The following is a 20,356-nucleotide window of genomic DNA, read 5'->3' as shown; positions in this document are numbered from 1 at the left end:
AAATATATTAAGATTGGTATTCTGAATCAGAGATACTGTTAATCATTTTTTATTATCTTTCTCCTCTTGATCGATATAGCGTATATGAAATATATATTTGAATACTGATATGAGCAGGTTACTACTTATCTCTTGTGTTTTAAGTCTGGATATCATATGCAGTGGTGAAAGATCTTCTCAGTGAAGGAAATTCTTTAACCAGATGAGACTTTCACAAAGAGGTTAATTTTCTGAATATGATAATGGTGTTAGTGTTTATTAGTATGAAACATAATGAGAATATATGCAAGGAGGTTGTCTTCTCACTGTCCTCTTCAATAAAATTTCTGTTTCTAGACGTGTTAGAATATAGAAGAATGCAGAAAGAAATGAGACTAAATTAAGGTCATCAAGGAAAGGATGTCCATTATTCTTCTATCAAATGTAACATCCAGACTTGAGCACAAAAAATAGTAAGAGATTATTTCTATCAGGTGAAGCCCTGTACTGAAATTTCTTTAGGTTATATGACCATCCTGCCATCTCTTGATAGCTGCCAGTTTTAAATTGGTAGGGTTTTTTTTTTTGTTTTGGTTTGGTTTTTTTTTTTTTGTTTTTTTTTTTTAACTGGTAGTTTGTTCCTCTAGAAGAATGTAATTTCCTCAGAAAAAATAATTATTGGGAATTAGTGGAACTATGCAAATCCCATCAATGGCATAAGCAACAGTATTCTGCTAATGTTGCATTTTGCCTTCTACTTTCTTCCTTCCTCTCTTAACATTCCATTTCCCCACTAATTCTGATATTTTTTCATGTCATTAGGCATTTCTCCTTTCCCTGGACACTTGTGTAAGTGTCTGCTATGAGTTAAACTCAGGGCCATGTGCTCTTGTTTTATTATTCTGTAAGTATCTCATAAAGTTGTAGATATGAAATACATATCCCAGAGCAGACATTTAGAGACATTTTGGAAGTCTTAAAGCTTCCCAATGTTTCCTTCAACACCCCTCTGTTGGGATATTCCAAAGACGAAATATGATGTGCCGTTATTTTATAGTCACATTTCTATTTTAAATATGAAATATAAATTGTGGAGCACTCTAAATAGAAAATTGGAGCACCAGTTTTAATTTTTCTCCATGTGTTTTCCAGATTTCTATACTCTGCTGCCTAATTTACATAACATAATTACTACCTGTGCATCTACATTAGTGTTTAGGTGAATTTAGGAGTGAACTTTTAAAATATATGTCCCACTTTTCCTCACCTACTGCATTTTTTGCATCATAGAATATTCTCTAAGAACATAAATTGTTTTTATAATTTATGTTTTCATAAATGTTTTTATATATGCATTGTATTTTTTCATATAATGAAACCAGAACATGCTTTCCAGGAGTGAGCTGTACACCGCTCCAACTCATGAAGGGCAGTGTGTCTGTGGGACCTTACTGGCATTAGTCCAAAGTGAATTCCCTCGAAGCACAAAGAACACGTATTGCTTCACTCCCCATATCCATCACAACTTCCTCCTGTAGTCAGAGGCAAAATAGCTGAAGTAATCTGAACTGGCTTTTGATTTTTCTTGCTTGGTTATTGAGGTAGTAGTATTAGCAACATAAATAATTTTGTGCTTTAAAATTATGTATTAATTAATCAAGTTTATTATGTTGTCATAATCAAGACATCACTGCACCACAACATTATTATTATTATGTAGTTGAAAATCAATAGGACTGAAGGATGGAATGGTAAACTGATTTGAAGGCCATACAAAACTGGGAGTAAAAGTCAGGTGTGTGTTTGTCATGCTGTTTAAAGCTGTAAGTGCTCAGCTACATTTCATAATATCATAATGGACACCAGGGGATCCCTTAATGTCATCAGCTTCCAATTATTCTCTTGATTAACTGTTTATTTAGTCTCATTATACAGTTGGATGTTCTGTCTTGCCTTGCCATTTACAATTGGCATGGTTGTCCAATGATCACTTGCACCAATAATCTCATTTCACATTAAAAGAGAATTTTAGGCAGTCGAATGTAGTTCCCACTAACATAGCTCTTTTCTGTGCTAGAAGTGTTTCCAGAAACAGAAGCTTGTGTAGTTTCTCTGTACAGTTTTAAAGTAGCTTATGTATCACTGGTGGTAAATATGTTTCCCAGTATGCTGAAGAAAGACAGTGTCTGTGGTTGCTGCTTAGAAAGTCACATACAATTGGCATTTTCTGCTTTGGTTTGTTATTCTGTGGAAGACTTGCAGAGCTTTTCTGTTCTTTGGCTTTAGGATTAACATCTATTCATAATTTAATCTTGAAAGGTCCTCGGAGCAGTTCTAAAGAAACATTCAGGAGGCAGATTTATGTTTCAACCTTGTTAATAAAGCGCAGTTAAATATGAAAGAAGCTTACATGAAATCTCTTTCACATTCTCTCTGTTGCTCACTCTCACACAAGCTGTGTGGATGACCAGTTAATAGCACCTGAAACTAAGCAGAGGTCTCTGAAGAAGGAAATATGGCACTTCATAACAATAATATTTACAATGAAAAATAGATTATTGTAGGGGTGGGGGTAAAACTTAAAGCCATTTTTTGTCAATGCTATGCTTTGTTTTATCAATTACAGTGATTTCATCTTAACCTTTGGCATGTGAGTGTAGTAAGCTGTTTAGGAAGTTAAAAATCCTGTCATTAAAATTAAGGTGTATGTGAACCTGATGTGAAAATGGCCATAGTGGGAAGTAGATCAAGGATTCATTCAGGTCAGCATCTCATATATTTGTGCCAAAAGCAGTCTGCCTTGGAAGTAGTATAACAAATGGCTAAAACTTTTTCACAAAATATTCCTCTACTCCCCAGTAATTTGCAGCTCAGTGATTTTATATCCATGAATCCTTGTGATTCAGATTCTCCTTGTTATTTTGTTGGGTTCCTTTCCCCCTCTACAACAGCCTGCTACAGCAAGTTTCCACAGCTTAAATACGTGTTGTGTAATATAACTTTGTTTACTTCTGGGCCTACTTTCTTTGCAGTCCCATCCCTTTATTGAGCAAGTTGTTTCTTCCTGACCTTTTTATGTCACTCAAGATTGTGCCATCTTTATTTTATCTTCTCACAGTTATCTCTTTCCAACACTTTTTCTTTTTGTTTTCTGTTATATTTGAAAAATGTTTGTATGTTTGTTTCAAGGAACAAGGTAATTTGGTTTCATCAGTGGCCTATATATCCTATTGTTGCCAACATCCCTGTTGAAGATGTCAGTCACCTCAAATATTTGGTGCTATTGAGAAATGCGACTTAGAAACAATTTGCCAGCCTAGTTAAAATATTTGCCAGACCGTCTTTGAAATATGAAGATTTGTTAATGCTTATCTAAGAAAAGATTTTTAAGAGAAAGAATAGCAGAGAAGACTTATGCAGGAGATCTGTTTTAAAGGAAATATGCCTCTCCTAAAAAACTGTCTAAAAGAATAATTTCTAAAAAGATGGAAGCTGCTTAGATCCTATGGTGTTTGCAGCACTTCTATATGTATAGACCTTCTCAATGTGTTGATTTGTAAATGATAATTAGATCTGAGAAGTAAAACAACTGATAATTTTTTTTTTCAGTTATTCCAGAAAATGGAGCCCTAGAAACATGAAATAAAAGGGGAAAAAAAGGTAGGAAATGTGTTGACTTATAAATAATGATTCAGTTATTTAATTATACATATGCATTTAACTTCTTACATGATAATTATTCTGATGTGAACCTGATTTGAACAGATTTATATGCAAACAGGGTAAAAAAAAGAGCAAAAAACCCAACAATAACCCCCCCTCAAAAAGCCCCTCCCTAAACAAAACCCCCCAAAAAACCAACCGGGGAAAGTAAACAACTTTTTTTTTTTTTTTTGGTGGTGACTCAGAAGGCAGAACTAAACCAATTCAGATAGCATAAAGTAAATGGATGAGCTATTTATCATATGTTAATAGGAATTTTCAACCATAGTAGTTTTTATGTTTAAGTTTTAGTCACTTCCTCCAGAAGGATGAGAACCTAAACATGCAAAGAACAATTGGAATTGTGTTCAGTTTGCACTTTTGGTGAAATAATGGAAGTCTTAAAATGATGAGATATTGCTCTGTAGACAAAGGTACAAAAATGCTAATTTATTGCTAGACTGCAGCGTCCAATTTGCATTCCAAATCAGACTGCAGAGCTCCCCAAATTAGTAGGTGCCCTCACAGTGTATTTAACCTATGTTTTTCCAGAGCAAACTCCTAGCAGTGTATGTGTCTGTATGTGCTTCCTCGTGTATGTACCCACATGTGGTGCTTCACCATTTTAAGATCCAGTTATTTTAGAAGAGCTTTGAAGAGAGCTAATTTGAGATATGAGGAATCAGAAAAAGAATTGATGCAAGAACTGTTTTAAACCTCTGGACTGCCTCTAAATTCCTGTTTACTGTGACAATGAGGATATGTACAGTGCATAAAATTTGCAGTGATTAATGTCTTGTGTTGAATTGTGCTTCTGTGTGTAAACACATATACATGCACACAAAATTGTATTGCAATAAAGATATTTTTTAGAATACTGTAAGGGCAATAGTGTATATTTGTTGTTAGTTCCTGATGATACAGATGTATGAGAAGAAGAGAAATGAAGAGTCATATTATTCTTAAATGTGCTGATACAGGAGGAGGGGGAGAGGCGGGGGGAGCGAGAGAGAGAGAGAGAGAGAAAGACAAGTAATACGGCATAAAGAACCCACAGGCATTTGGGCTTTCCCACTTCAGTAGCAAATAGGGGGAATTATGGGTTGGTGGTCTGCTTCCCCTTAGGAGGACACTCCTCCATCTGTTTTCAGTACAGCCTGTTTCCAATTTAAACACAGATTTCAATACAAACCTCAATTTCTTTACTCCATTTTATATGCAAAGTGAGGCTTATGAATCGGTGTCATTGCCATAAGGGCTCAGACCAAATTTCCCCCCAAAATTCACAGGCTGTTCATTTGAATACCTGCTTACAGTGGTACACAATGGGCAGCTTTGAGAAGAAAAATTGATAATCTTCACGGAAGAGTAATTTGAATGAAATTACACTTGACAGCCTGTCTCCAAGCAAACAAGGAGAGTGAGGGAGCCTTAGCTAAGCTCTGAGGACTTGCCTAAGCCTCTGCTGTTGGAGCTTCCCAGGGAAAAAAAAATCCACACTTTTTCCTACATCTGACTGAAGCTTTTGATTAATTCTCTGTAGCTGTTTCTAGTGAAGAAAGGTAGCCATGGAAGAGAATATGGAAGAGGGACAAACACAGAAAGGTATTGTGTTAAAATTGCTTTTTCTTTGCATGGAGATAATTATTTTGCTGTTCTTTATTTGCCTTAGCAGCGTACTGTAAGGTTGGGGAATATCTGTATGTGGCAGATGGGGAAAGACATATTATTTTCATATAATTTGCTTCATTTTTCTCTCTGCAGTAGCACATACCATTAAAAGAGTGACTGTCAGCTGATATCTAGTATAAAAAGAATCTAGGTAGCAAATTTTGCATCTATATGAATAATGTTGCAAGCATTAATGCAGCCTGCTTTCCAGACTAGTCTTTGTTAATGTTCATTTATTTCACGTTTCCACGCTTGTCTAGCTGGGTCAAGGGAGTCTAGCGTGAACTATGAGAGAGCTACTCACACAATATTTGGAGCTGGTTTCAGTTGGATATCTAACAATGTAACCAGTATTTGCACCTTGAATGAGAATCCAGACTGAACAAAGACATGGGATATATTTTCTATATATTAGGCAGTATTGAAATTTCCCTCTGCCTTTTTGCCACTTTGGTTTTGTAATGTGTTGCAGCAGACTTTCTATCGTTCTAATATTCGCATGGCACAGATTTGCATTTTGCAGAAATTAATTTTGCAGGCTGCAGCTGAAATTGCTTTAGCAAGATGTACACAGCATGTTCAGAGCATTTCTGTTCCACAGCTTCTGGTTGAAAACAGCTGAATGTTGTGGGGTATGCTAGCACTTAAAAGTCCAATTTAAAGTGATTGTGGACAATTAATTAATATGTGGATCTTTAGGAGACAGTGTTTTCAGTCTTTTCACTGAAGTGTTATTCTGTACTAGCGACATAACAGTACTGAAAGGAACCAAGGCTTTTTTTCATTTTTCTTTACTGCAAGCACAAAGGGTAATCCTAGTGAATATTTGCTATGTTAAATTTTTATTCATTTCACATTTTTTGAACTCACTTCCATTTTTGAGGAGGATATAGGAAGTTGCCAAATAATTTAGCATTAATTGCCTGTAAAGGCATATTTTTCTCCACTGATGCCATATTCTGTTTTTCTGCTCCCTGATCAATCTGCTTCCTACATGTAAATGTTGTGCTTTCTCATTATAAGTGACCCATTTAGACAGAATGCAGCTTTGAATTGTTTATGGTCTTGACTTGATCTAGATGCACAGTATATAGTCATGACAACATTAAAAGAGGATGTATGCTCCATGTGTATACACACTCATTTTTATAGATAAGTAGATTAGTATATGATTACAGCAGTTTCTTCAGTTGAATTTTATTACTTGTAAATGAAAGATAGAATTGGAAAGTACAAGACAGGTCAGTTTTTCTGTTTTGTTTTGGTGTGTTGTTTTTTTTTTTCCTGAAGGTAAAATCAATACTTTTACTGTATGATTCAAATTGTTTATGTTGCTTTACACTTAGAAATTGAAGACATGCTTTTTAAAAAATTCTGAAATGCATTCGTTAGCTTCTTAAAACTAGTAAAATGAACTGTTTGACCAAGAAATCAAAATACGTCATTGTTACCAAATGATGTTGCCTGAAAAAACAGTGTGAAATTCAAAATCCCTCAATTCTTATTAGAGAGGTAAAAAAAAAAAAAAACACGGAGACAAAAGTGAATAATTTTTGTATATTGAAAGAATTTGTTACTGATAAACTGTATCCTCATTGTTCATATGATAAGCAGTTGAATGACCAATAGCCACTCAAAATGGTGTGATTAATAGTGTGATTACAACAGCTAACACTACTTACCCCCCCACCCCCATTTAAAATGCCATGTGTTCAGCCTTTTTCCCCTTTAGTGGTACCCAGCTGTTGTCACAGATAGTGGCACAAGAATGTTAAGAGCTCACAAATCATATGTATTTTTCCTTATTGGTGTGAAAGAGGATGCTGCTTAGTTTCTGTTACCATACCTGTGAACTTGTCATTTCAAGATGTTGTGTTCCCTTGTTGGGTTATAACAACTTTTAGAATATATTTGGAGTTTCAAGAAAATTTGCAATTCAGGAGGAAAATATTAAAAAATATTTTCAGTTTTGAATTTTTGGAGGTGCTTGACTGTATGATAGGGAAGTATAGGGATGATTATGAAATCCTGGATCTCCTTAAGTTTTGCATTTTGCGCTTGAAAAATATTGACTGGTACTAGTATGACATGATAGTTCTCTTTCATAGTTTCTGAGGTTTTTTTGCTTTCATTTAGTGTGATCTATCTACTGTGTGTTTAATTGATATCCACAGGATAGTTCCAGATCATTTAGACCAATTTTCCTAATTGTAGTGTTTCAGAAACAGTAATGGTAATTCACATAGTCTATTTTTCATCCTCCTGGCATCTCGAATGAAAATGTTACTTTCTTTCTCTTTTCTGATTTATACAAAATCAATGGGAGTATAAATTGTCACTGCTTATCAGCTCCTGTGCTTTTCACAGCAGATGCTTTGAACCTCCCACTGAACAGCATTACGTCTTGCTAGCAGCCATGATGGAAGTGAATAACTTCATATTGATGCATTTCATAAATATGATCAAGATAGCTCTAGAAGATTTGGAAGTCTTTTTATTTCTGAGAATTTTATTAAATAAGATACAATTAAGTGCAAACATAATTCTTAACACAGTAGCTCCAAATAATGACCTTTTGCCACAGTATCTCAACATGCTAATGTTTAATACTTATGATTTCTTTATGTCTGTATCTTGGAAAATTATAAGCAGGGAAATACATTCCTTTTTTTTTTTTTTTCTCTGAAAGTAATGAATTATTAGAAGCTCACTTCAAAGTAAGGGACATCTCCCCTCCCCATTTTCTTTCTATTGGCCACAGAAAGTGTGCTTTCATACTGGCATCACTACCCTTAATATAGTTAAATGAGATAAGGCTGTTGTCCAGCAGTTTTAATGTATAAAGCTGTAAAAATTGAAACCAAGAATCATTTCTATTAATCCATTTCCTTTTTTTAAAGTACTGGAAGACTTGTGCCTCCTCCACCCTGTTTTTTTCCCCTTGATATCCCATTTCCTTTGCTAGGAACTCAGTGCAGGTTGGGGAGGAGGTTTCAAAGGTATTTGCTATACAGCTATCTCTAGCTGTCCAAGAACTGAAAGTGTGTAGGAAGTCTGTCTCAAATACGAAGTAAATTAACACTAAAATATATTCTAGAAAGGTAAAAAGTCATAACATCTCAGAAATGCCAACTTGTTTACAATTTCTGTAACACTGACATTTTGCTACATCCTAGCCCTCTAACACAGTAAGACATTTGGCTGCAGATTTGCTGTCTGGAAAACCCAGGATAACTAAACTAGGTTTATTTTTCAAAAAATATCAGGTCCACTAAAAGGCAGAAATTTCACTGATGTCTTTAGGGATGCATGCTAATTTTGAAGACCTCATGCATAAATTGCATGTGGCAGTGGTAGGTCTCAGCTGCCAGTGTTTGAAAGACAAAGATGTCAAACTGATAGCTTTGTGATGTGGAAAAAGGTATATGTCTAGTTCCTGCATTTCAAGTCTTCCCTCTGTGACAGCACTAAGATTGCAATGGTGTCCCCAGCCCCAGTTATTCATCCCAATAAAGAACTTTCCAGAGGGCAGGCACGGTAATTTTTTTCACTGTAAGGAACTTGGTACAGGGGAGTGCTAGATAATTCTCACCACTATCTGTTTCAGAAAAAAAGAGAAATGTTCTGGAGCACAGTAAATCATACCATTTGCACTAAATGGAAGATGAATTTGACTTTTCTAATGATTCATCCATAACTGCATTTTGCAGTTTGAATTCCTATATAAAATAAACTCTTGGGAATGAATGGAGCATCATGTGTTTGTAGAACAGCAAATGTGAGGAAGAACCTAATTTTACTTAAGCTCTCTTGGCTGTAGTATACCCAATGCAGTTAAGATTTCACCAGTAGGATAGCAAAAAAAAAAAAAAAAAAAAAAGTAGCATTATTGTGACTAGAAATTATTGAATGCAGAAGATAGTGTTTGGCCTGCATTAGCAATATAAGTGGATCTGCAGCCTATTATCAGAGCTTTTTCACTTGTTGTCACAGCCTACCAGTAAAGGAGAGCTTTAAGCAGAGTTTTGGAAGAAAATCATAAGGAGACTAGGATGCTATCAGTAAAATGTACACACAGCCTCTGCTTCTTCAGCCATGAGATGGTAAATTGTTTCCTCCTACTTCAGTACTTTCTGGAAAATGGCAGACTGACTTAGTAGGATAGTACAGAGTAGTGAAATGAAAATTATGAATGAAAATTATGTGTTTAATTTCATATTAAGAAATACCAACAGCCAAACAGTCCAAACACTGCTGACATCCTTTCTAAGTTAGTCTTCTAAATCTTATTTACTTCTAAGAGAGAAGAATTTTCTTTCTCTTTTGACTATTGTTGCAAAGTTGATTAAAATAAGAGTGAGGAAATCCCTATTTTTTTGCACTTTGATTTGTTTGGTGACAATACTTGTAAATAAAGCAGAGGAGTTATTTTTTGTTCCTTAGTGTAAATGCCACACTGAGTGACAGTCATGCTTGTATCTCCAGTTAGATACTTTTTATGTTGTTAGTATTCAAAAGGAACTTGGGAATAGCATTTAAATTTGGCCTTATGAGTAGCAAGTAGCAGACATTTGCTGGCTAATATTCTTCATCCCAAATCTGGATTTGTAGTGCTTGATTCTTAAAGAAAACATGGTGGGCAGAGGTCAATCTCTATTTACTTTGGGAATACCTTTTCAGTTTAGTAGGCTTAGTTCCCAAGCTTGTGCTCAGATTGGATTTTTGCAAGTTGCTTCAGAGTAGAATGGTCTTAACTTTCATCACGTTTATTGTTTCCTGTCCTTAAAGGTATGCATGTTATTATAAGAGTATCAGCTAAAATACTCACTTAACAGTTTCAAAGTCACTAACAGAGTAAATAAATTTCCTTTGAAATCAATGCTAAATATGGAAATAAATTTTAGCATCTGGCAAACTATCTCACTGTATTTCCTACTTAATACTCCTTAGTAGTTAATCAATATGGTATATTAAAGAAAAATGCAATAACAGTCAATATGAATTTGAAATTAATTGCTCTAACACAGTAAGAGTTATTCTCCTGTATGTAGTAACTACTGGCTACCTTACTTAATATTCTTACATAAGGAGCACTGACTCGTAGAGGTGTAATTTGAATATGTTATTATTCAATACATTAAGCTTTTATTCTAAGATAATGATGTAAATAAATTTAGTCTTGCTTGCTTATTTAATTTTTAACATTGAAATGTCTCTGTTAATAGTAGAAAACTTTGTATTTCTTACAGGCTTAACATTCTACTAGTCCTAGGCATGAAAATCCAGCATTAATAGGACTTAATTATAATTTTATATACACTCTTTCAGGGCAAAAAACATTCCAGCTGCCCCAAGGCAGATTGAATCCTCAATTCAATGTGTGAAAATTTAAGTCTTCATGGTTATTTTGACACTTGGATGTCAATTTCATAAATCAGCTATATTAAAAAGATTTTTCATAGGAGATGTAAATGCTTAGGAAAAAAGTGTCGAATGCATTTTAAATTATTGATTTACACTAATTAGTGAAAAAATACTGTATCAAAATAGAAATATGGATTTCTAAAAAGCTTTTTTGACACTTTGTGAAAATAAAGGCTCACCTTTGGGAAAAAGGGGCTATTCTGGGTTTACAATTACTCTAAAAATAGGAAATAGGAAGAACAATACTATAGAGGCAGTAAAATTAAATTTGATTCAGCTGAGTGCTTAGGTTCTTTATGGAGCAGAATTGAGACATTGTTTTACCTAATATCCAAATTATTTTCATTTTAGATTGTGACTGTGCATTCATGTCTGCTAAGTACCTTCAACAATTTGGCAATCTGTCTTTGTAACCTGTTTTAAGTAACTTGCCACAGCACTAAAATTCAACATGGAAGAATGGAGGAAATGCTACTTGCCTCACATAACGATGATGTTTGCTCTCTTGATAAAATAGTTTTTACCAATTAATTCTCTCCATATACATAGGTGAGAGTGTACTATTTCCTCCTAGTAGCTTTATATGGAGGACTGAGTAGAAAATTATAAAAAAACCCCCACGTTTTTAGGCTGTTTTGCCTCATATTTTAAACACTGCGAATGATTTTATAAAACCCATGAAGAATATAGGCAACTAATAGCCATTAAAAAACAGAATATAAAAAAGGCAAAGGTTAATATTGATCTTATATGAAATACTTTGCCAGTTAGTATTCTGTTTGGCAATTCTATTTCAGGAGAATTTTCAGCCAATTCAAGTGACTAAAACGCAAAATTGCTGCTAATATCTTATCACATGGCCAATTTCTGAGACAGGCAGCAAGTCCCACATTGATGTGTTGTCACAAATCTTTCTCATGTGGGAGTGGGGAGTTAGAGAGGCTTCAGTTGCACCGTGCAAGGAATGAGAAGTAAGTCTTGTCATTTTCTCAGCTGCAGAGGGATCAAACTCAGAGCATCAAAATTCCTACCAAGCAGGAATTAACAAAACTGGGAACTATTGTCTATGTATGCTCTAGGATTTTATGAAGGAACACTACTGACACAAAAAAAATGGCTCTTTGCTTGTCCATGGTAACTCATATGCTTCAATGCATTACTCTCAAGAAGGCTAATTTTTATCTTTTATTTTTTTTTCCCTCTAAAATTTTCATCTCCTTTTTACTAGTTATCATGTAGGAGTTCAGTACTCCTTCCAAAATTTATACTTCAGCCATCTGGAGCAACTTTTTTCCAAATAACAGTTGCTGAAATACAACTACTAAATGCAAGCATTACTCTGCTTTTTACAGTTAAAATGCCCCTGACATATGCACTTGGACAGTTTCTGAGGACTTTTTTATTTGGTTCACATTGGGAAAGTTTCATTTTCTTTCCACAGTAGCAATAACAATACAATTATTCAGGAAAGGAATATCACAATAAATTTAGTATCAATTTTTAAATTGAACAGTGCATTTGCTGAGGTTGTGGTATAAAACTAGACTAACAAAAATGCATTTGTTGCACTTTATAGTAGAAAGGTACTACTGCCATAATTTAAAAAAAAACTTAAGGCAAAAATATTTTTCCCCCTCATCTGTCAGTATCTTCCTATTTGTACCCCAAGACTGCAAGTTTTTTTAAATTTCTCTTAAAAAAAAAAAAAAAAAGAAAAAAAATGTAATTCTTTTGAGTGTTGTCCTGTTTTTCGTTTTTCTTTGGAAGCACTTTTTTTACTTTCTTTTGCTTTTACTTTTTCCATGCCTGGAAGACATGGAAATTAAATTCAGCAACATTTTAAAATCTCTTCTGGGAACATGTAATAGAAGATGACATGTGCTGCATGTTTATTAATTAAGTCATAGCTGGTCACATCCTACTTCTCAGGTTGCAGAAGAATGATTTTATACAGGCAAAATTGGACATTAAGGAGGAATTTGAAGGAAGAGAGTAGTAGCATAGCTAAGTGATTAGGCAGGGATTGCTCTGCACTAAGGCACAATGAGAGAAAAATAGAGATGATTGATTATTGTGCTGATAGAGGTTCAAGAGAGGCAATATGAATTAAAGAAGAAAGGAATAAGCAGTAGAATATGCAATACCTTTGGAGGGCTTCAGAAGTCTAAAATTTATATGGAAATAGGGGAATCATATGATCATTTATGTCAAAACCTCTGAGGTCATCAGGACCAACCATAAACCTAGCACTGCCAAGTCCACCACTAAACTATGGTAGAAGACAATATTAGAGTTGAAAGAACATTTGAGTTTTACATAAAAAGTTAATAGAAGCATACATTTGAATTATCTTTTTAATATAGTGAACATTTAATTTAATCACATTTTCCCCCCAAGTAGAACAGCAACTATTTTCATGGCTACTAATAATACCATAAAATTACTATGGTAATATTGTAACTGTGGGCAGTTTCTAGCTGTTTGAGGCTACAGGTGAGGGCAAAGGGAGAGTAAGTCTGGTTTTATCTTAAAGTGATGAGAGATAGGAAAGATTCTGTTAGTTGGAAAAGGAAAGTATATCACTTCTCATTTGTGGGAAAGAGTTATCACAATTGACCTGTTGGCCTAGTTTCTCTGGTGAAGGAAGCTGGTATTGCACCCCTTTGCTTAGCAAGGTAACGTAGCCAGTGTGGGAGGCTCCACAGTGTAGTGGCACCCTCTGCTACTGGTGAATCAGCTTAGCTTTCTTTGTGTAGCTCATCAAAGCCTCCCACCCTCCGCTTTCCCACCAAATCATCTCTTACTCTACTAAGATACATGTAATTGTAAGCACCTGGCATAACTTTGAATCTATTTAAAAGCATTTAGAAAACAACTATGGGAAGAGCTTGGGGTATATCTTTGCAGTTCTCAAGTGAGGATGTTTGACCATTGCTAAGAGTTTAGGTTTGCATATTTTTATGCTGGAGTAGATCCTGAGGTTCTGATGTCATGGTTTTGATTGGTACTGCAGGGTGAGATGAGGAAACCCATCCAAACTGAGTACTTATCCCCATGCTTGGATGGCACAAAGCTCTGACTCTCATCTCTCCTGAAGAAAACTGTTACATACACCATGTTGTGTTCTACTTCCATCTGCCACATTGTTTGTTCCTAGTCTCTTTTACCATTTTTTTACTCATCTCACACCAGACAAAGATCAAAAGATTTTCGGCTCTTAGACAGGGAAAGTTACTGTCAGTAACATGAATGCTTTGGGAGCATTTGTGAGTTATCTAAGTAACAGTGAAGTAATTTGGTTGAGGATTGCTTTCTTTATTAGTGAATGGCAATAGACAAGGTAAAGCTACCTTAACCTGTCCAGTAAATTAATCCTTGGCTTTTGCCACTTAAATACCATAATGTGTCTTAGTTCATATGTACTAAGTGATATATATTCAGCAACTCCTTGCTCTTTACAGGTCTGCTTGTTCTGCAACCTCTGTGATGAAAATTTATTTCCAGCCACATTTTTCTGCATAATTTATTTACCATGTTCATGACACAACTTGGAGTGGTTCTCTGTGATGCTTACGTTTGATTTGCTCCCTTTCCAATGGAGGAGGCTGGGAATGGCTGAGACGAATGTGCTGCTGTCACTTGGACCAGACAAATGCTTCTGTGCCCTAACTGAGTACAGTGTTAAACAGGCCAGGCAGCTGCAGTAGAAGAGGATGCAGTATCTGCTACTGGGTGCAGTGAGCCCAAATACAGCCTCTCTGGCTGCTGGATTAGCCCAATGTGGAAAACCATAACTGACCAGATGTCCATGAAATCATTTTTAATTTTACTGATAATGATGAAGATAGTAAAATAAAATAATATTTTGAAATCTCCATATGGAATGAAAGAACTTACAAACACTAAAAAGATAGTGTTTATCAAAAACATTATAATGAATAATGAACCTGTGCTTGAACTAATGGGGGTAACAGGTTGAGAAATCATTGTAAATAGTAACTCAATATGCATAACTGAGGATGAAAGTAAATGTCTGAAATTGCCTTGAGAAAGGGACCATTGACTACTAGCCACTGTGTTGGTCATGAAGGTATTCAATTATATTATTGAACGCTGTATTATTGATTTTTAAACTGAGTAGCTTTAGTGTGAAATGCTTCCTGCTTAAAATAGTTTGCCTTTGTTCATGACTTGTTGATAAACCAGTCCTGTATAAAAAACGAATTTACATTTCTAGCTGATTGACACAAATACAATGATTCACTTTATTGTGAATGACTCTGAGTATATTAGATGTATAAAATGCTTTTCCAATTTGTTGTGGTGTTTCAATATAGCAGCACAATTATCTTCAGAGAATTTCTCAGCCTTCTAATTTTTTACTGACACACTAACCACTGCTTTTGACCAATATACACTTTTGGCATTATAAATTAACATAACCATGATTTCCCCCATCTTTCCTCTTAGTAGCAGATTGCAGTTCCTTGGAAAGATCTGCAGGTTCTCTTTGCAGCTCTCATGGTAGTCAGGCACCTTATAGTCATGCTACTTAATTAGATGGCTGAACTAGATTAAAATGAAAGTGTCTTGTTTTCCAGGTGTTCATAATCAGCTTGACAGCTACTCTTCTGAGTCACAAAACATGTCTACTATTTAGTCTTGACTTATATTTTCTACCTAATACACTCTTTTTGCTGGAAAAATCATAGTTCTCATAGAGCATTAAGGACCCCTTTTATCCACACTGTCTACCAATGTTGTAGAAAAGACTAAGATTTACTTGTAAGTGCATATATGGCCCTTGAATACTTCCAAAAATTATAGACATCAGTAATTTGGAAATCTGAAAAATCAATGACCAAAGCTCTGATCTTGTAAAGATGGTCACTGAGGTTGTGGGTTCAATCCCTATGAGTCATTTACTCAAGAGCTGGACTCGATGATCCTTGTGTGTCCCTTCCAACTGAGATTATTCTGTGCATCTGAATATACATCTTTGATGTCATGGACTGTGAGAAATCCCATTGATTTTATGCCAATATAAGCAAAAAGGAAGCACATAAACGTCTAAGATTAAGACCTAACAATGCCATGGAGTAATTTGCATGTTACTGTCAGGTTTTTGGCAGGATATCTGTGAGAAGACATGATGATGCAATTTAAAAGGGTTTGAGAGGAGACTGGAAGGAAGGTTAAATGGAATTTGTTTATCAGCTGAGGTTTTTTTTTTTTTTGTTTGTATCACATGGTATTACAGTGATTAATATGCTTTGGGTCTCCTGTGGCTCTCTCTCCTGTGGCGGTTTCTAAAAATAATATTCTTCTTAGATAAACCTTCTTAAAGGTTTTTGTTTGTAGTTTTCTTTTGAATTGGTGGAATTTGGATTTACTTCCAGACAGAGTATACTGGACCTTCCTGTGGTATTGAACAATTTTGCTAGTGTGTCTTGTTCACATACTTTAACCAAGATGATCATCAAATTTGCTGTGCAGATGGAATTTTTCCCAAGGCAGGCTTCTAGTGACCTTCTTTTTGCCTTTTTTTTCTGCAACATGGTCATGGTCTGCTTTCTAAGATTATCTGGAAGTTTATTTTCATTAAATTCTTCCTTCTAGTGCAAGACTAACACTGGTGTTTTCCTTCTTGCTGTCCTCTTCTAACAAACTATAGATGATCTTTGAATGTAGGTCTGGACCAGGATGTTGGCTATTTGCCTGTATTTTTGGGCTAGACTGGAGAAGGTTCAATAAGTCTTTTTGAACTGGATGTCTATTACAAGGTTTTATTTTATTAAAAGGTTCTGGACTCTGACAATGTCTAGTCTGAGCACTATGCATTTTTTCCCAAGATTTTTACCATATGAACTGTGCTGTTAAAATTTTTAAAGGGAGAAAAGATACTATTTTCAGCTACATATAGAATTTGTGTATCTTCTATTTTTATGATACCACTTTATTAATATAGATAAAATTAATAAAAAAGGATGCTCATCATTGTGACTATCTTAAGAATTCAGTAAAACATGTATAGTTCAACCACACTCATGACATGTGGCACAAAGGCCAGAAAATGAAAATTAGTTTCAGCTGTTTGGCAGCATATGGAGGCTACCATTTCTCAAAGATGTTATCTTTCAGTTTCACCAAATTATTCTAGATTTATGAACATTGTTCACTAGTTAATACACTGGAGTAATTATAACCTAGTCGTGGGTAGGTCTTTTAGGTCAGCTGTGTTTATGCTTGTGGTTCAGACAAGATATTTTTCTCCCCCTTCCCCATCTGGTACATTCATCAAATATTTAAGACACAGGGGAACCTGTTAAGGACATTTGGGCTCTTTTATCTGCTTTATGGGTGTGTTTATCTAATGGGGATTTTTCTGTTAATATTTTTTCATTTTGATCTATTACATGTCTATGCCATCTATATTGTCTGTACTTCCAGCAGATATCCTTCCTTTATTACATGTCATATCCCCTTCTAGATGAATACATTTACTTTATTACATAATTATTCACAGTATGAACTTTTAAAGTCCAGTTTGGGCACCACAGAACTGGATGTAGTGATTGTAATATGTGGATTTCAAGACTTTAAAGAACCTGTAGCTGGCTGTGGGTGTGTTTTTTGAATATTATACACAACCAAAGGGCCGAAATACACTTTCCTGAGAGCAGACTAGATAAGTCTTACCTTCTAATACACAGTTATTCCAGCTTGTCTGTCTTGATTTATTCCTTTTACTGTTTTATTTTTATTATTATCTTTTAATGTAGACTCAACTACATGTGATGTAGCTGCTGCAGATGCTGTCTTGTCATATCCTCTGGGGTATAGTTTTTTCTCCTTTGTGTTATTCTTGCCTTAATCACTCTGTTTTGTTTTTTTGGTTTTTTTTCTTCACTCCATACTAACTCTGTATCTCAAGCTAGAAAGATGGACTGTCTCCTACTAGAGGTATGAAAGTACTGCCACTCCAGAATTGCTTATCTGTAATCATTCCTCTAATCTAATACCCTGACAAGGTGATAGACTTCGATGTTGTTATAGAATGCGGTTGTTTTATTTCTAAAGGGATAATTTTACTAGGCTTTTTGTGGTCCTTCAGGGACAATGAATTACACAATGGCCCAGATGTAACAAGCAATATGTAGCAGTCATTAAACTAAATTATTGCACTCATCCTCACTGTCCTTAATCTGATAACATTTTTTTTTTTTTTTTTTTTTTTTTTTTCCCATAACCATCTCAGTGTGATAAACTGTATAATTTAAAAGCTTTCCTACCGAAGTGTGATTAGGAATAATTTGACTGGGGGTAGAAGTGGGTAGTAGTGATGCAGAATTTTTTCAGGTAAGCATAGTCATAAATTCTATAAGTTAAATAAACTAGAAACTGCTAAAATATAGAATACTTGCATAGAATGAATATAATGAAACAAACTTCTCCTTTGTAAGTGGGAAAACATATTAGAAACTTCCACAACAATTCATTCACCATTGTCAGAATATGAAAAACTTAATTTTTTTTCATTTCAATGATGTTATGTAAAAAGAGGGTAATTATTTGCATTTGCTTTGTGCAGTTGCTTTGACTCTTTGTTTTTATTCTTTGTCCATTATGACTCATTTGATGAAATTGTTTGTTTTACCTTTGTTAAGAGGAATTAAGAAAACATCTCTTTTCTTAGTGTCTTTATGGTTATTGAGGTAGAATAGCAGTTGCTCTGTCAGTGTCACAGTGTTTATTTTAATCTCTGAATTAATTTTCTTGGTTGCTAGGCAATTCTACTTCATAGATTTAATGGAAATGACTAATTCAGTGTGCTCTCATTTCATAATAGGCAATCGTTTGCATTAAAAGTGAAACTAGGTTTCTCTATGACATAATGTTTGACAAATACTCCTGTCAGTATACAATTTTATTACTTTAGTGAACAAAAATTCAAATTTCTGTTATCCAGCCCTGTATTTCTTGTACAATCCAACAAAACTGCTGTAAATATAAAGTACTCAAAAGAGGGAGAATTTGGATTTTACATATATATATAGAGGGCAAACACCTGCCCTAAGGTCTAACATTTTGGAAATTTTTTAAGGCATCTTATGGAGATGGTTCTCTAGTATGTATTTAGATATGGTATCAGTTAAGTCTTTCTACGTCTTCAATGGCAGTGGTGTAATTAATAAATGCTCTGTATCTCAGTTACTCAGCTTATAGATGTATTCAGCATATACTGCTTATTAGCAGTATATGGAAGTTCAAATTAGATGTGAATATTCAAAGTAATAATAGCCATATTATTAAAGAAAACCTCTCAGCAGTTGATTATTGTGGCGTTACATTCTTTTCCCTTGTCCCGGGCAGCTCTGGGGAGCCCGGCTCAAGGCCCGACTTCTCGGCCGCACCGGGGTGCCGTGTGGTCCGGGCGCTCTGGCTTAGTGCACCGGTGGGGGCTGGCCACGCTCTGTAACCAGCACTGGGACGAGGTAAAGAGGCAAAGGAAGGCACACCCTGTCCTGTGGATTGGCTGGAGAGTTTTTATGTTGTGTGGTAGCCGCGGCGGTGGAGAGCGGTGTCTGTCCCCAGCGCCAGCGTGGATAAGATGGTGGGGAACAAAGGGGTGCACGGGATTTTATAGGGGGTGGGCCGACCAAGGCAGAAGCCCTCCCGCCCAATGGGGACAGGCAACGTGGCAGTGACGTGGGCCATGGCAATGAATGGGAACGCGACAGGGGTGTGTACAGGGTTCCGGGACGAATGGGATTGCGGGGATGGGGTGACTGGCACAGAAGTTTCAGGAATGAACAGGGGGGGTGGTTACAGGACTGACATGGGGAAGCTCCAATGGTAAGTGACCCAGAGCGAACTATTGTGGGGGGAAAGGAGGGGGGGTACACAGAACTGGCTAACTAACGTTATAAAAACCCTAATCTGAACGCAACCCGGGATGCAACAGATCATTCTGGAGGTTTTTCATACTGAAAAACATAAAGTCTGAGGACAGTTTCTTTACACTTTAGAATATTATTTTCTGCTATTTCAATGCTATTCCTATTTAATGACAAATATGTAGGAAAAAGAGCTTTAAATGAAGCTTCTTAGGCTCCTCTATATCAGGGTACTGCAGAAGTGCAGGTCTCTTTCATTTTGTTGCTACCAGCTATGCTTTCATTTATTCTGAGCTATCATCTGCTGAAATACTGCCTTTTAGCTTGTTATCTCCATTTCACTCCTCTGTCTCCATGTCGGGAAGCTGCACAGCTTAAAAATGAATGGAACCCACCCTCTTCTGTAGAAGAACAAAGGATTCTGTGGGTCTGACAGCCAGTGGTGTACCCTAGTATTCTCTGGCCTTCTGACATTGCTTCAAGGTTTATCAGTTCAACTTCTTTAGCATAGAACATCATTCTGCATGCTTATTTGCTATTTATTTTCCTTTAGTTTATCTTACACTTGTATTCCTGAGAGTGGCCACCTTTTTTGTGCAGTTAGTGTGCTAAAGACCACAACTGATTTGGTTTATCTATATAGTTTGTGGCCATCAAAACACTAAATTCTAAGTCCAGTTCAC

At 35.6% G+C, this 20,356-nt stretch overlaps 1 protein-coding gene across 1 annotated transcript in view; it reads left to right on the top strand.

Moving 5' to 3' along the window:
- The first annotated feature begins 4,742 nt into the window (after positions 1-4,742).
- Positions 4,743-20,356, top strand: part of GPM6A (glycoprotein M6A) — a 120,997-nt gene continuing 105,383 nt past the window's right edge. The window contains exon 1 of the mRNA XM_053976512.1: positions 4,743-5,286. Coding sequence (XP_053832487.1) covers positions 5,250-5,286 — 37 coding nt within the window. The 5' untranslated portion in view covers positions 4,743-5,249. The remainder of the gene's footprint in view (positions 5,287-20,356) is intronic.

This window comes from Vidua macroura, chromosome 4 (genome assembly GCF_024509145.1).
Source record: "Vidua macroura isolate BioBank_ID:100142 chromosome 4, ASM2450914v1, whole genome shotgun sequence".
Taxonomy (NCBI): Eukaryota; Metazoa; Chordata; class Aves; order Passeriformes; family Viduidae; genus Vidua; species Vidua macroura.
Note: the sequence above shows the minus strand (reverse complement) of the source record. Positions and strands in the feature narration are given on the sequence as shown.